Genomic DNA, 16,181 nt, shown 5'->3' on the forward strand with positions numbered 1-16,181 from the left:
GTACAAGACGGTGACATTAAATTCAAAGCACCAGAGCTTGCACATTTTCCTGATCATAATATCACACTTTATTATCACATTACTAGTCCATTCCTCTTTCCATGCCCCTTATTTTTCCCGTCAGTGTAATTATAGGCAGATCCTGAAAATTCTACTTCAATTACCGTTTGAAATAGTTGAAATCAGACGGCGGTGTCTCGGAGCGCTGTGACCAGAAATAGTGTGACCTGAGAGAGAACATTTACACCAGTCGGCTGAGCAGATCCCTCGGCGCTCAGCTGGGTGAAACAGATGACGGCGTGCGCTCAGCCGTGCGGCTCTTTTGAGGCCAACACACATTGGCATTTCACTTTTCCACTCGGTCTGCTTCATTTGCCCGACAAAATGAGACCGGGTTCACCTCGTGCTCCAGTACGGCCTCTTGCGTCCTGCACTCAGGTTCTGAAAGTTCTGTAGATTTCAGAAAACTGTTGATCATTTTCTTTAGCCTGTCTTGTTATCAGCAAGCTGTTGTTTTCCTGTCTTTCCTCCTGTTAATTATATGAAAACTGACAGTGGATTTCCTGTCTGTGCAGACTTTCTCACACCACTAAATTGTAAATAGATCGTCTGTATTTTTAAGTTCGGCTCAGGACTAAAGCTGAGACGTTATCCAAAAACCAGCAAAGATCCAAAACCATGACTTAAGATTACTTGACTTGACAGACGTCAGCTAAGACAGGCTGGAACACTGTGAGCAACGAACCAGTCACAAATTACAGAGAAGATTACACTTGTAAACACCAGGGACGAGTTGGGATAATGACGAACAGCTGAACACAATGAGGAGCGGCGCATGTCGACACAGAGGGCCAGCGCAGCTCTCACCTGCAAGAAGACGAGAGTTAAAGATGGATCTGTCCGTCCTTCCATAAAAACACACAGTGTTCATTCCGTGTGATGGAAATTCTGCAATAATGCAGATTGTGTTTCCACCTGCGTCTCACAAACACACAGGAGCAAAACCATCGTAACGTCAAACACATCATCTCAAAATCTCACCTACCTTCAACTTCAAAACCAAGATGAAAATCCAACACACACGCGCCGATGGCGGGTAATTGGTAGAGTAGCGGGTGCTCTTCTGAGCTTCAGCTGACAGCCATTGTAGTGTGTGTGTGTGTGTGTGAGAGTGTGTGCATGATTGACTGAACGTGAGTGGTAGTGTAAATAGCTATGAGGCTGCTGAAGCGGTGAAGTAGCGCTAAATATTTATAAGACGGATTCAAGTCTGATCAAAAAAAGGCTCGCTTAAGAAATTATTATTGTACCATTTTTAAAAAATATGCATGCAAAGTGGTGACAGGTTCTTCCCACACAAAAGACTGTAGCCTAAAAGCCTAACGTTTTCTCTTTCATCTTATAAAAGGCAAAGTAAACGCTGTGTGAAGGCTGTGTGTCTGCCAGCCGATCTGAAAACGCAGAGCTCGTCTTTATCTCACTGATAAAGAGCAACGGCTGATCTTTGATAAATGTCGTCATAGCTGTGCTCAGCCCGGGACTGGAAATGTGCAACAGCAACAGCGAAGGGAGGGACTCATGTGTGGCTGAGTTTTAATATATTAAGGTGTTTTTAGTGTTTTTAATCAGGATACAACCAAAAATAATCGGAGCCGCTGCACCTCTGAGTGGAAGTCCTGCTCGTTCCGATGTTGAGTCTTTTCAGAAACGGAGTCGAGCAGATGGTGACGCTCCACACAAGCCTTGCAGCCTGTCTCCTGATTTATAATGTGGCTGCACTGAGCAGAAAACACTGCTGAACAATAGGAAACATTTGGCAGTTGCAACTTTGCAAATGTGAAAATTTTGCTGCCATTTTCCATTTGATATAACAGTTTACTCTGGACTTCTGCGTATTTGTCCTTTAGTTGTGATGATATATGTAGTTTTAATGTGCACGTGTTTGGATCGTTACTGGATGAATCATGAAGCAGAGCCCTAACAGTCCTGCTGCTCATTTCTACATAAACTTTTTGAATTTTGACATTTCTTTCCCATTATCATGATTTAAAATGACACTGAATGAATTTGATTTCTAGTTTGAATATGTTCTTGCCATGAAGCTAGAATTCTAACTTCTGCATTACGGCGTGGCCTCAGTGTTCTTAATCAATATTCCAAATTAATTAAGACAATTTTAAGAGTCAGATGTCATCCCAGTTCATCAAAAGGCTGACTCCTGCATGCATGTGACTGCTGCTCCTTCATCGTGTGTCCCAGCTGTCACGCCTGCAGCCTTCTCATCGCTCCATCTGTTTCCTTCCAGGAGCTGGACATGGCTTATTATGACTCCAAGGCAGAGCTGGATTATGTGAGTGAGGAGCAAATAAACCCAGCTCTCCCGCCACTGAGGGCATCTTGACAAAACTCTCCATATATTTAAATTGTGGCTACAGCGGTGTTTGTTAGAGATGAACAGAAAAGAGTTCATGTGTCGTGAACGCCATCTCTTCTGCTTTTAGTACTCCATGGATGGAGAGGGGGAGGTGGAGAATCCCTCCCACATCAAGTTGGAGTTTGTGTACGATCCAAACTTCAAAAACAACGTCAACTACTCCTACACAGCTGTTCAGATTCCTACAGACATCTACAAAGGAGGCGAGTTGAAGCTCTCGTTCTGGGAGCCCGGGAAGATGTGCAATTATTTTTGCTTCACATACAGTAAATCTGAAAAGTGTGTTTAAGAGGCCTTTTTCCCGTCGCTCCACCAGCACCGGTCATTCTGAATGAGCTGAACTGGACACAAGCGCTGGAGAAAGTGTTCATGGAGAACAGTCGGGAGGATCCGTCTCTGCTGTGGCAGGCGTTCGGGAGTGCGACGGGAGTCACTCGCTACTATCCAGGCAGGAGAGCCGCCGCTTGCTTGTGTTTCCTAAGCAGATGACAGAAAAATGAAAGTTGAAGTGAAATGATTAGCTCCTCGGTCACAGTTTCTTTGTGTTTTTTTTACAGCGACACCTTGGAAAACGCCTGATAAGATCGACTTGTATGATGTCAGAAGGCGACCCTGGTAAAGAACACTCCTCAAAACTTTATCGTGACCAACACTATTGAAGACCTGAAACTTTTAATCATTTCTGTTTCTTTGTTACAGGTACATTCAGGGCGCCTCATCCCCCAAAGACATGGTCATCCTCGTTGACGTGTAAGTCCTTTTTTAAATCTACTGGATGTATTTCAAATTTGGCATAAAACCTAAATGCAAAGCTGGAAAAAAAACCCTAAAATAAATCCTATCAGATTCAACCTGAACCACTCAGTCATCTCCCCTGACTAGAGCTCTGCTAGCACTCATCAAACAAACATATTTAAAGCAATCAAGATGTTGATTTCTGTGGATAAATCTACTAAATTAAATTAAGAATTAATAACTGAACAGAGCACAGCAGCTTTCTGCTTCTGCCTCTTGCCTCGATGGGTTAACCAACACCTTTCTGTGTGTTTCACTGACCACTGAAACAGTGGAATTCATCTCTAGTCAGCGAATGTTTCTCACGTGTCGCCATAAGCTCAACATGATCAGACTGTCACGTTTCACGGAATATATTCAAACTCATGCTCACGGTCAAGCGCGGCAGGCTGTTGTTGCCTCTGCATCGTCCCCACGGCTGCTATTCACGGCGGAGATAAAGGGACGCTCGTGGGCACTCTGGAGAAGGTTGTCCGTATTATTGAGGAAAGTAGGACCGAGGCGCCCGTTAATGACCTTTCTGTCGGCGTGAAGCTTTTCTCTCGGCTTAACACTCGTACACGGAGCTCTGGCAATTAGGCTGCAGCCCTTCCAAGGCCAAAATTAGAGGGAACACAATGGAAATATATCAACTGGAAGATATTTTGGGGTTATGATGAGCTATTTTTCACACACAGCAAATAAATACTGTGAAGTAAAAATTCAACAAGTCACAGAGTTCATTTATATATTTTTTTATTTTATATTTTTATTAATTTACTTGGTTTATAGAGATATACAAGTGTGTTTTTTATGTGTTTTGAACTTAATTAGCATTTGATATGAATTTGTTTTTCTGAAACATGTTCGTAGTTGTGGTTGCCTGCAAAGCACACAAAGGAGAGGAGATGCTTTTTTTAATTGAATGTTACCAAAGTAATTAATTAACAGGGAAATTGTTTTTTTCCAAAGAAAACACAAGAAGCTTCAAAAGAAAACCATCAGAATTTTCCAATAACCAAACTGTTTTTTTTTTCATTAATTTAATTAAAAAAAAGTGTTTTCAGAAGCAAAAATTAGGTTAACTTCAGCCGTGCCATGTTTATTTAAGTTTATTAAAAACACACCCGTTCATCCATCCGCTTTACCACCTTGTCTGACTCAAGGTCGGGTGGAGCTGGATTTTAGTAGGATCCACCCTGAGCAGTGTGTCAGTCCATCGCAGGGCGAACACAGAGAGGCAGGCAGTCACACACACTCACATTCACACCGGGGGGCAATTCTGGAGTCACCAATCAAGCAGCAAGCTGATGTTTCTGGACTGTGGGAGAGAAGCCGAGAACCCAGAGAAAATTACCTTCCGGGAACAGCAGACAGACTCCACATCGCCCCAACTTCCTCCTCCGTACTAACAGCACCGCTGCCCTGCAGTCCTGAATTACAGCTCTGCAGACTTTTATGGAAAACAATAATTCTGGTTGTTTTCACTGCAGGTGTTTTGATTTGTCTGCATGTTTACTTGAGAGTCTGACTGGACTTCTGGTTTGTGCATCGTCAGGAGCGGCAGCGTCAGCGGACTCACGCTGAAGCTCATCAAAGCCTCGGTGATGGAAATGCTCGACACGCTGTCCGACGACGACTACGTCAACGTGGCCAGGGTCGGTATTGCTCCTCGCTCGCCGTTCCTCACCTGGCCCGTCTTTCCGCCGTCTTTTCACGCCGGACCTCAAACTGTGTTTTCAGTTTAACGAGAAGGCCGAGGCCGTGGTGCCGTGCTTCAGACACCTCGTCCAGGCTAACGTGCGAAACAAAAAGATTTTCAAAGACGCGGTGCAGCAGATGCAGGCGAAGGGAACCACCGACTACAAGTCTGGATTTCATTTTGCCTTCAATCAGCTGTTAAATGTAGGTGGCCTATCGATTTAGCTCAACCGAGCTTTATGTCTGCATGAAGGATTCTGCTGTCGCTCCACTGTATTGATCAACACAACACAGCACATCTTTTATTTATGATTTTTCTGCGGGTGTTTTTCAGAAGACAAATGTCCCCCGGGCTAACTGCAATAAAATAATCATGCTGTTTACCGATGGAGGCGAGGACAGAGCTCAGGACGTCTTCATGCAATACAACTGGCCCAACAAAACGGTCAGCCTGCGATATAGAGCCGTGTGAATCTGGAGCAGCTGCTCCGCAGTGTTTGAACCACTCAGCTTCATTTGCTCTGCTTGTTTCGCTTCAGGTCAGAGTGTTTACCTTTTCTGTTGGCCAACATAACTACGATGTCACACCTTTACAGTGGATCGCCTGCACCAATAAAGGTGAGCTGAGCTTTCTTTTGCTTCGTTTGACAGTCACACCTGGTAGAGTTTAACAGGCATGGAAAGCTAGCAGAGTCTGCAGTGCAGGTTGTAATGAAATGCTGCAAAATGCCAGCATTACAGTGCTACAGTATTTGCAGAGATATGTGCGTGCGTATTTGCATATTTGGAATAATGAGGAATTTTACGAATCTGAAAGCCAATGGAAGATAACAGGAGAGTAGATGATAAGAGATTATGACATTGTTGTGGCTCAGTAGTTCGACATTACCTCGGCTTGGCAGGAATTTTGAACATGTTCTAATTGCCCCGCATGAACAGATACCTCTGTTTCAAATCTCAATAGTATCGTCTTTAAGCCTCTTATCTGTGAGATAGGTGGCTGATTCACTGAGCTATTAACATCTTGTCAAATCTGGATTATTTATGAGCATCACTCCTGTTTTTTTATCCTGGTTGAGCTACTCACACTCTCCCTCTCTCTCCCTCTCTCTCTCTGTCTTTTTTTCTCTGCTGCTTGCCAGGTTACTATTTTGAGATCCGCTCCATCTGTGCTATAAGGATTAACACCCAGGTGGGTTTGTCTAGTGCCTCCGACACAGCTGATCCCTGTTCCCTCTTTCTGGACCTCTGCGTGGCCTGCGCTCTCCTGCTCGTCCCTTAGAAGAAAAAAAAAAAGAGACGTCATTTGTTTGCGCTGCCGTTCTCCTGGCGGCCTGATGTCGGTGCTTGTTTTGAACCTGCAGCCGGTCGTGTGCTCCTTTTGTTTTGTCAGGAGTACCTTGACGTGCTGGGGCGGCCCATGGTTCTGGCAGGCAGCGAAGCCAAGCAGGTTCAGTGGACCAACGTGTATCAGGATGCTCTGGTGAGCCTGTGTGACCCCGATCCGTCGAAGTCTTCTGTAAAATGAATAAATCCAGAGGGAGGAAGATGGTTGATTTAAGTGTGCGTAAGTGTTTTTGTGGCTGTGTCTTTGAACACCGTAGGGTCTCGGCATGGTGGTCACCGGGACTTTACCTGTGTTTAACCTCACCATGGATGGAAACTCTCAGGTAACAGAGTTTGTGACTACAGAGGAGGCTCTGTGGTTTACAGTTTTTCATGTTTATAGGTTATCAGGTTATCAGTATCTGTTTCTTTCTTTTGGGAGCAATAACTGCCATTCAAGGTCAGAATAGATATTATACTGTATATAAGGACATCCTGAAAGTAAAATTCACTTGGATTAGTGCAGAATGAAAGAGCCAGTGGCAAGCAAGGAATTTTTAAGGATAAAACACCAGAAGTAAAAATTAAAAAACAGCCAAACAGTACAAGAAGTTCTGCGTCACCAGTTCTTTGTTAAAAACTAAAAAAAAATTGTTTTCTTCATCTGATTTATATTGTTTTTCTAAGGACTGTTAAGTATGCATTTGAATTGATGGATGCTTTGCACTGAATACTTCAGTATTTTGCTGCTCACAAACACACGTTGGAGCAACATTGAGCAACATAATATACCCAGAAATACCAAAGGGGCAAGAAAACTTCCCCAGTTGCCCTCCCGGTCACTAACTGTGCATCATTAGATTCCAGGACTTGAAAAGAGATCAGATCATTACAGAACGCTACAGGAGACTCTGTAACGCCTCCTAAATTGTGCTCAAAGTGTCCCTTTTGTTGGAAATAAAACAGCGGCCAACCTAACTTGGTATGACCTTGAAAACGTTGCTCTCTAAATGTGTACTTTCTGCCAAGTTTGAGTTAGAATTTCATCAGTATGATTTATACTGTTCCCAATAGTCTTGTTGTCTCATGAAGCCACTCGCAAAGCCTTTAGGACTATGAACACCTCCTCCTAAAAAAATCCCAATTGGGATTTTTATTGATGTATTTTATCCTGCTGAATAAAACCTGAGTACCTACTGGAGCAGAAGTATGTGATGGTGAATACTCCTTCACATTATAAAGTTTGCGGCACAGTGAGGTGAACAGTCGTCGTCCTGGATCCTGTTTCTGCCTCCGTGCTCCAGTACACTTGAATTTATTGAATGAGTCATCATGTATTTCTGCAGAAAATTTGGTGAACAAACTCCACGTTGCAATCTGCTGTGTCGAAGCAGCGACAGTGAAGCCGTGCAGGGCCGTCGAGGACCAGGAGCACTCCCCCTCTGTTAGAAAATTACCAATGAACAATGAAGAACTCGGTACCGGGTAGAATAATGACACCCCCACAACATGCAGTATTTGGTGCCGTGCGTATAGAAAAAAAGATAAGCTGCATCCAGCTTCATCACCCGATTCATCAACCCTGAAGCAAACACGTGAATTTCCTTGTATTTTACTGTTTTTTCTTTTCTCCTCTTTTCTCTTTCCCGTTTGTCTTTTTCACAAGAATCAGCTGATATTGGGCGTCATGGGAGTCGACGTGCACCTCGACGAGATAAAGAGACTGACTCCACGATACAACGTATGATGTTTATTTGTCACATTTTTAAAAAAATTTGTACGTGATGTGATGAATCTGGCTGATGCATCCCTGCTGGGTGTTGTTGTGAAACAGCTGGGAGCCAATGGATATATATTCGCCATCGATCCAAACGGGTACCTGCTCCTTCACCCTAATCTCCAGCCTAAGGTGATCTATATTTAATCAGGCAAATATCTAGACGATCCCAGAATGGATAATATCTTTAGAAACAGAACTGATTGCGACGCTTGTTTTCTTCTTATTTTATTCATGGTGTTTGCTTCTTGTAATGTTTCTCATTTAGCTGGTGAACCTGCCCGAGCCCGTGACGCTGGACTTCCTGGATGCAGAGGTGGAGGACAGCAATAAGGAGGAGGTACGCTCAGAGCAACATTAGTAGAATAACAGACCTGTTTTCACTGTTTTCATATTCTGCATTGTTTCCTTGGTTTTTATTCTAAACTGATCCTGAGCCAGGGAACAGTATCAACCTGCTCACCTGAGCTATTGGCATCTTAGAGAAACTGCTTTGTGTTTATAGATTCGCCGTCAAATGATCGATGGAAGACCTGGTGAAATGCAGATCAAGACTCTCATCAAGTCAATTGATGAGGCAAGTCAATCTTTTTCTGCGAAAAGTCTCTGCTCATTTCACTACATCAGTCTTCATTGTGCTCTGCTGTCACACACAAAACTGGCCCAAACATATTATTTCAATATTTTGAGCAACAAATTGCAATATTTCTCCTTGTGTAGCTCTGGGTGTTCTTTTATTGACTCAATTAGAATACAGCTGAGTGCCTTAAGTGTTGCCGAAATTCTTCCTTGTACTAGCTGCAGGTGTTTGATGTTCTATGCTGTGATATGGATCAAGCTGCTCAGTCTGTTCAGATTGCTTCTTCTTCTTTATCGTCTTCTTTCACTACCTTCACTTTTCACCCGTCCACTTCATCCAAGCTGTGAAAATAACAAATCACAACTACTCCTCTAACAGCAATTTAACTAGTATTATTAGATGCTTGTACTTTGTTTGTTTTATCATTATAGTCAAATTAAGTCCAGTTTACACCGTCTGCAATATTCCATTAATATGATCGAGTTTACCTTGCTACTTCAAAAGTCTCTTAATTACGTCCATGGTTATTACTCAAACCATGTGTTTTTCCCACATGAATAACTCTGTTATACGATATACTACTGCTATTATTTTTGTTATATAACTTGTTTCACTCTTAGGTGAGAAATGAAACTCTCTTGTCACTCTTTTTACCAGTTTAACTTTCAGCAAGTTCTTATTCAAAATTCACGTCGTCCTCAGACAGTTTCGTGATGGTGTACGGAGATGTGCAGCTTACTGTGTAAAGATCAGACACTAAACCGGTCTGAAGCTCAGGTTCCTGCAGGGTGAACAGAAAGGAGCTATTTCAGGTCAGCTTTTAAGTTGATTTCCAGATGGTTAAGGTTATTGTGGAGGAGAATGTTAACGTTATCCCAGGTCTCCTCGGGTCTCACGATCCCTGGTCTCATCAAGATAATTCTGTTCAAACTGTTTGGTGAAATAAGGGCCACATTTAAAATGACGATTGTAGTAAAGGTTGTGAGATATTTCTACTTTTCTTAGTGAAGTTGGCATGAAAACGCATTTTGAGATCTCACTTCAAGGTCTCCTCAGTCGCTGCGCTCATTCAGTTATGTTTGACAGCACATTACTGTCATTCATCATCATTTTGTTCTGTCTTTCTTCTGATGGTTGCTTCAGAGATTCAGAGCACAATTTTTCTTTCTGTGTGAAAAATCCAGCCGGTGTAACAGGATGAGGAGGAAACTTACGAAAGAGGATGTAGCCTGTTTTATGAGATTTAAACAATACCAGTTTTTAACCCCCAGTAATCTGTAAACAGCCAAATAAAACAGCAATTCTTCTAAATTTTCGACTCGTATCACCTCTTGTGCATCTGCTGTTGCAGCAATACATTGATGAAGTGTTCAGAGGATACACCTGGACTCCCATCAGCGGTACAGATTACAGGTGAGCGCCACAACTCACAGATGACCACCAAAGGATTCCTGTTAGCTGTGGAGTCTGGCTTGTGATGATGGCTTCTCTCTTAACATCCTCCTTCTCTTCACTCATGCCTCTTCATGTTGGGATGCTGCCACCTGCAGTCTCGGTCTGGTGCTGCCTCCATACAACGAGTACTACATCCAGGCCGACCTGAGCGACGTGATGCTGCAGCTCCAGTGTAAGTAATCAGGAGACACAGCTGTCGTTTTTAAATCTCATGAAGCTGTAGCACGAAAATGAGACGTCAGTAAACCCCGTGGGTTCGTTCCAGACATGCAGTCGCTGCTTCCCAGCTCTTTCGAATCATCGGGACACGTGTTTCTGGCTCCAAGGTGACGCCGTTATTGCTATTCTAATGAAATTGTTTAGTAAAAGGACGATGCTCATTGGTGACGCTGTCTCTACAGGGAGTACTGCAAACGCCTGCAGCTCTCTGACAACAACACTCAGTTCCTGCAGAACTTCCTCTCTCTCATGCTGGACATCTCCCCTGAATCTGATGAGTGTAAGAGCTTCACAAAGGTTCAGTAGCTGAGAGTGTTTGTCGCCGCTGCAGAATGAGTGACCAGCGTCTGTTTTTGTTTTCATGCAGGTGACCAAGGCCTCATCCACAACCTGATTTTAGACTCGAGGATAATTGGGCAGCTCGCCTCTCGTGTCTGGAAGAACAAGGACCTAAACTCGTGAGTCAGCTTGTTCTTAGTGCACGCTGTGCACGTGCCTCATGGAGAAGCTGGACTGACCCGGTGGAATGAAACTGTTACAGGTATGGCTTCCTGGCTGTATTCGCATCCACAGATGGAGGAATAACACGAGTTTTCCCAAACATGTGAGTGGGATTAGATGACTTGATCACTGGAGCAGTGAAGTATTTCTGTTCAGTCACGACGTCTGATTGTTTTTTTGTTTTTTTTGTTTTCTTTTCCGCAGAGCTGCCGAGATGTGGGATGAGGATCCTGAACCCTTCAATTCAAATTTTTACAGACGGAGTCTCGACAACAGAGGCTACATGTTCAGACCCCCATCGAGATCCCGTGAGGAATTCACACACAGACACCTGAACATACCACGTTTTGGTTATAGAAGGAAGAATTTACTGTAAATTATTATGTAAATGAAACAGCCACAGAAATGTCCTGCCAACAGCCTCTTACGTGCTTTCTGTTTGAATACACTTCACACTGTAGTTTCTTATGCTTATTCAGATTTGGAAAAAGGTCTTATTTGAAGGTCTTATTTATCTGATTTGAAGGAAGAGAGTCAGCAATCTTCAGGTTTTCAGGAAGTTTGTTCCACAGGTGAGAAGCATAGGAATGAAAAACTGCTTCCCCTCTTTGTTTCTGAGGAACACTTATTAAACCTCTTCCTGAGGACCTCAGGGGTCTGGATGTTTCATCTTCCACAGGTGAATCTGAGATGCATTTAGACTCGAGAGCATTCAAACTTTTATAGATCAGAAGTACGATTTTGAAGTCGATTCTTTGACATACAGGCAGCCAGTGCAGAGACTGGAGCTCAGGTGTGATGTGCTCCACCCTCTTTGCAGCATTCGGCCTGCAGGCTTGTGAACAGACAGAAAACCCTGAAAATAAATGCATGAACAAGTTTCTCTAAATCCCGTTTGGTCAGGAATCCTTTAATTCTTGATCTATTTTCCAGATGTAGTAAATTAATTTTGTTATTGTCTTTATTTATTAGTCCATTTTCAGGTCTGAGTCCATAATTACACCCAAATGTATGCCTTACATTGTAGCTTGAAGTGACATTTCTTATGCATTTATGTTCTGAACAGCTCCGGACGACACTGCTGGAGCAGAAAACGGCACTGTGGGTATTCTGGTCAGTTCTGCCGTGGAGGTTAATTTAGGAGGGAAACTACTCAAACCTGCAGGTAACAGAACGATTCAAAGTGCTTTCTAATGCTGGAATGAAAATGTCCGACTGTCATATTTGTCAGAAATGGCTTTTCTGTCATTGTTGTTGTTCTGTGCTGATTCTTTGCTGTGGTTCTTGGTCACAGTGGTCGGAGTGAAGTTGGACCTGGAAGCGTGGGTGGACAAGTTTAAAATCCTGGCCAGCAACGTGTCGGACAGTCGACAAGGGTCACACAAGGTCAAACACAAGGTCAACTGATATCGGCACAGTGTTTACTTCAGTACTTGAAGCAAAACTCACCTGGTGCTGTTTTGTTTGATAGTGTGGACCTTCCAGAAGCTGTGAGATGGACTGTGAGGTGAACACAGACGTAAGATCTTTGTTTCATTTTGCGTTCGTATCACTTTATTATGAAGAACTCATAAAGCAAAGTTGATGCTGCTGCTGCTTGTTTGTTTGTTTTTTCAGTAAACCCAGAATTAAAAGAAACATCTAATGCTGATATTGCTTGCCCAATCTGTGGGGAAAACAAAACACTGAAAATATTCCATAATATCTCCATATCATAAAAACGATTAAGTGACTCAGAACAAATTAGATCTCGGTGCACAAAGAATAAAGATGCTGGTGTATAATGGAGGCTGCTGATCTGCAGCAGTGTATTATGAACAATCCTGAAAGGGAACAAACACACACACACACACACACACATGCACGCACACACACACATGCACGCACGCACACACAGACACAACTTTTTGCGAACACAGCTCTTCGTGCAATCTGCAAATGTGAGTCAAAGCTGTGTCATGCAGAGAAAAGGTCATCCCTCATTCTCCTACTTGACGTTAACTTAGCCGGCTGTGGGCTGGAGAAGTGTGTATCCTTACCCTGTTGGAGAACCGTTGGAGAACGTACACACCCCACACAGAAAAACTTCAATAGGAACCTTGTTGCTTTGAATCAAGAGTGTTAACACTGACTGTGCAGGGCAGGTGGGACTAAATTAAAAATACAGCCCTCTTTTACTGATCTGAGACTCAATAGAAAAGTGTGTTTGGTCAGACTATTCAGCATTTGAAACTTGTTGAACTTCACCCAGAGGTTCACACTTGTATGTTTTGTGTTTGGTGGCGGCTGCAGGACCTTCTCTGTTATCTCATTGATGATGGAGGGTTCCTCGTGATGTCGAATCAAAGAGATCACTGGAAGAAGGTACGTTTGTACATGCTGCAGAAGAAGAAATGTGATGATACCATTTAGAAAAAGGCCTAGTTATTTTCAGTATGTTCACCATTTAATTGTTATGTGATGCTTTTAAAATGCTAAAGCAGAGCTGGATTCGTTTCCAATGCTTGGACGGAACAAATGAAGTGTGTCTGTTGTACCATCAGTGTGGTACATTTGCTGGTTTTAATTAATTACCAGCATGTCGAGGTGAAGTTGTTGATTTTTATATATGCTTTTGTTTACATCTTCCAGTCTGATATTACCTTCACAAAAAGCACAAGTTCGAACATCACCTAAGAAAACCAACAGCGGGTATCAGAAAGTTCTGTGGTCAACGTTCATGTTTAGGTTCATTTAATAAACAGAAAAGCAGTTTATAGTATTTGAGTGATTATACACTAACGAATCTTATCATTTTAATTCGAAATTGAACTCATACATTCTCTCAATTTCAGCTGTGATATCTGGTCCAAACCAAAAAAAAAAAAAAACAAAAAACAGATGAAATGAAGCTTTTAATGTAGCTGTGCTTTTAATGAGTTTTTAATGAAGTTTTAATGAATCCACTGTGTGGTGCTGTTTCTATGGTGCTTCTTTTTTTTTTTTTTTAATTCATCTGTAACTTTTTCATCGCAGATCGGCCTTTTCTTTGGCGATGTGGACCCTTTCCTGATGCACGCGCTTTACAACAACTCCATCTTCACTCGGCGGCAGTCCTTCCACTACCAGTCTGCGTGCGAGCCGGTCAGCAGCAGCCACACCGGCGCAGCGCCGAGAGGCATCTTTGTGGTGAGGGTTCAGTTCACGGGAGGGTTTTATTATTCGTTTGAACTTTGGTTTCTGAGACCGTCCTTGTCTCTCTGCAGCCCTCCATTGCTGACGTCCTGAACCTGGCCTGGTGGACGTCCACACTGGCATGGTGAGACTTTGCGTACTGTAAATCATGTGACACCAGGAGCACGTAAGACACTTAAAAACAATCTTAACCGTGCCCAGACTTCTGCGCACGAAACCGTAACAGTGATTTTATTTCCTCTCGATGCCTTGCAGCTGACGCCTGGCTATTTTCAGCTCTGCGTTACTGTAGCTGTGTCACACGTTCACTGTTATTTATTGAGGTTTCAAAATGAACTTCATTCTTGAACAAACCTCTTTTTCAGGTCGGTGACTCAGCAACTTCTGTACGGAGTGCTTTACAACAGTTGGCTCAACCAAGGTAGTCCTGCAGTCTGTGTGTGTCAGATTCAATATGATTTGATGCTGAACAGCTGGATGAAACCAGGATGAAAATCAGTTTTCAGCAAGTGAAGCTAAGAGGCTTGTACTTGTCATATTGAATTCAAACATGCTTGTTTTCCAGACGATATTCTCGCGGAAGGCTTCGAGATCAAGGACAGCAGCTGCGTGACCATCCAAAGCCAGTTCTACTTCACAAACACCACCAACTCCTACAATGTGCTGCAGGACTGTGGAAACTGCTCACGGTGGGTTTTTCCGAGGCGTCAGCAAAACGCGCGAGCAGCATGTTTACGCTCTCAGTCCCGTTCTGTCCACGGCGGGCCGGCTGAACATCCGTCACTGTCTCCTGCAGGCTGTTCCACGCGAAGCGGATAGAAAACACCAACCTGCTCTTCGTGGTGGCCGAGACGCTGCCCTGCAGCTCCTGTGAGATCGAGAGGCTGACCCAGGTTAGGACGGAGTGTATCCTTTCCTGCTGACGGTGCGAGGCTCGTCCGTCTCGTACGGCAGCGCCGTTTTTGTCGGTACCATCCTTAACCACAAAACAAACAGTCCAGGAGGAAAATCCATGTGAAGTGCTGAGCAATGCACGCTATCGTAGAGGCCCGCCGTCCTGCTTTGACTACAGTGCCTTAGTAAGTACAGTTCAGCTGACTGAAAATAATGATCTGTGCCTGAGTCTTGAGCTTGTAATGGGACAGTCTGAGCAGAAAAAGATTTCTAAAAATCCCCATGTCTTTAAAAAAAAAACACAAAAATATGTACTGCTTTTTTTCCTCGCAATAATGTAACTGCAATTCCTGATTTGTCCACTGGGATTAGCTTTTTTAGTGAGATTATCATGCAGCTGTGAAAATTAGCTGCAGAAGAAATCGTTTAGGAATCAGCGATACTGTGAGTGTGAGGTTGTGAAAACATGCATTATAAAGGATGCAGGAGATCCTCTTTTTTCACAAGCAAGTTGCATTTGAGCGTATTAGTCAATAAAAGTGGTTTTCAAAGTCCCCCCCCCCCCCCCCCCCCCCCCCCCCCCCCCCCCCCCCCACCCCCCCTTCCTCCTCTCGGGGGTGCCAGAGAACTTTGGGGGTTGAGCAACAGGAAAAAATCTGGGTTTCAGGGTGATGATACCTTTTTCCACAATTTATTCCTTCGAGTTGTTGAGAATACATTTGTAAAAAGATATAGATGGAGGGTAAAACTGTTACTTATATTAAACTAAACCACATAAACTTGTAAAAACTGCAACTATAGCAACGGTTGCATTTTGAAAATATATTGCTATTCTGATTACAAAATCGACCACTTCTGCCAGTTTACCAATCAAAACAGATTTCTGATCTCAGCATGTCTCATTGCAGGCTCAGGATAAAGACAGTTTCTACTCATGAAGCCTGAGCACAGATGTGAGAGCATCCTAATGGAGATGAGGATTCACTGTGAACTCTCTCTTTTGCAGGAAAACACGTCAGAGTGTGGACGGGGTCATTCTCTGCAGTCCTCTATAGGAGTGCTTCTCTTCTTTCAGCTCATTCTGCCTCTCTTTCATCTCCAACATGAGCAAACGCTCTGACATTTTTCATCTCTTTGGTTTTAGGCTCGGATCTACTGAAGGTCAGATCAAACAGCGGCTGCAAATTTAGTCTCTTTTGATGTACAAACGGCTCCCAGTTACTGTTACTCAGAAAGAAAACCCCCGGATCTGCTCTTAGTGTTTTTTGCCTTATTGCTGATGCATTTGTTGGCATTTCAGGACTTTAGTGCAAAATACAAAAAGAGAATGTGATGTGTGTGCATGC

At 43.3% G+C, this 16,181-nt stretch overlaps 1 protein-coding gene across 1 annotated transcript in view; it reads left to right on the forward strand.

The window, feature by feature from the left end:
• The window catches only part of cacna2d2b (calcium channel, voltage-dependent, alpha 2/delta subunit 2b), a 32,716-nt gene extending 16,535 nt beyond the window's left edge, over window positions 1–16,181 (forward strand). Inside the window, exons 5-38 of the mRNA XM_030092819.1 lie at window positions 2,306–2,350; window positions 2,502–2,637; window positions 2,751–2,882; window positions 2,992–3,049; window positions 3,134–3,184; window positions 4,767–4,866; window positions 4,952–5,113; window positions 5,244–5,354; window positions 5,449–5,527; window positions 6,052–6,101; window positions 6,303–6,392; window positions 6,514–6,579; window positions 7,902–7,976; window positions 8,070–8,144; window positions 8,281–8,352; window positions 8,518–8,589; window positions 9,944–10,005; window positions 10,143–10,219; window positions 10,313–10,373; window positions 10,449–10,546; window positions 10,634–10,724; window positions 10,808–10,870; window positions 10,972–11,075; window positions 11,834–11,932; window positions 12,062–12,153; window positions 12,239–12,286; window positions 13,060–13,131; window positions 13,783–13,935; window positions 14,013–14,065; window positions 14,307–14,362; window positions 14,507–14,630; window positions 14,738–14,847; window positions 14,938–15,020; window positions 15,842–16,181. Of these exons, the coding sequence (XP_029948679.1) occupies window positions 2,306–2,350; window positions 2,502–2,637; window positions 2,751–2,882; window positions 2,992–3,049; window positions 3,134–3,184; window positions 4,767–4,866; window positions 4,952–5,113; window positions 5,244–5,354; window positions 5,449–5,527; window positions 6,052–6,101; window positions 6,303–6,392; window positions 6,514–6,579; window positions 7,902–7,976; window positions 8,070–8,144; window positions 8,281–8,352; window positions 8,518–8,589; window positions 9,944–10,005; window positions 10,143–10,219; window positions 10,313–10,373; window positions 10,449–10,546; window positions 10,634–10,724; window positions 10,808–10,870; window positions 10,972–11,075; window positions 11,834–11,932; window positions 12,062–12,153; window positions 12,239–12,286; window positions 13,060–13,131; window positions 13,783–13,935; window positions 14,013–14,065; window positions 14,307–14,362; window positions 14,507–14,630; window positions 14,738–14,847; window positions 14,938–15,020; window positions 15,842–15,955 (2,934 nt within the window). The 3' untranslated portion in view covers window positions 15,956–16,181. The remainder of the gene's footprint in view (window positions 1–2,305; window positions 2,351–2,501; window positions 2,638–2,750; window positions 2,883–2,991; window positions 3,050–3,133; window positions 3,185–4,766; window positions 4,867–4,951; window positions 5,114–5,243; window positions 5,355–5,448; window positions 5,528–6,051; window positions 6,102–6,302; window positions 6,393–6,513; window positions 6,580–7,901; window positions 7,977–8,069; window positions 8,145–8,280; window positions 8,353–8,517; window positions 8,590–9,943; window positions 10,006–10,142; window positions 10,220–10,312; window positions 10,374–10,448; window positions 10,547–10,633; window positions 10,725–10,807; window positions 10,871–10,971; window positions 11,076–11,833; window positions 11,933–12,061; window positions 12,154–12,238; window positions 12,287–13,059; window positions 13,132–13,782; window positions 13,936–14,012; window positions 14,066–14,306; window positions 14,363–14,506; window positions 14,631–14,737; window positions 14,848–14,937; window positions 15,021–15,841) is intronic.

The sequence above is a fragment of the Salarias fasciatus genome, chromosome 5 (assembly GCF_902148845.1).
Source record: "Salarias fasciatus chromosome 5, fSalaFa1.1, whole genome shotgun sequence".
Taxonomy (NCBI): Eukaryota; Metazoa; Chordata; class Actinopteri; order Blenniiformes; family Blenniidae; genus Salarias; species Salarias fasciatus.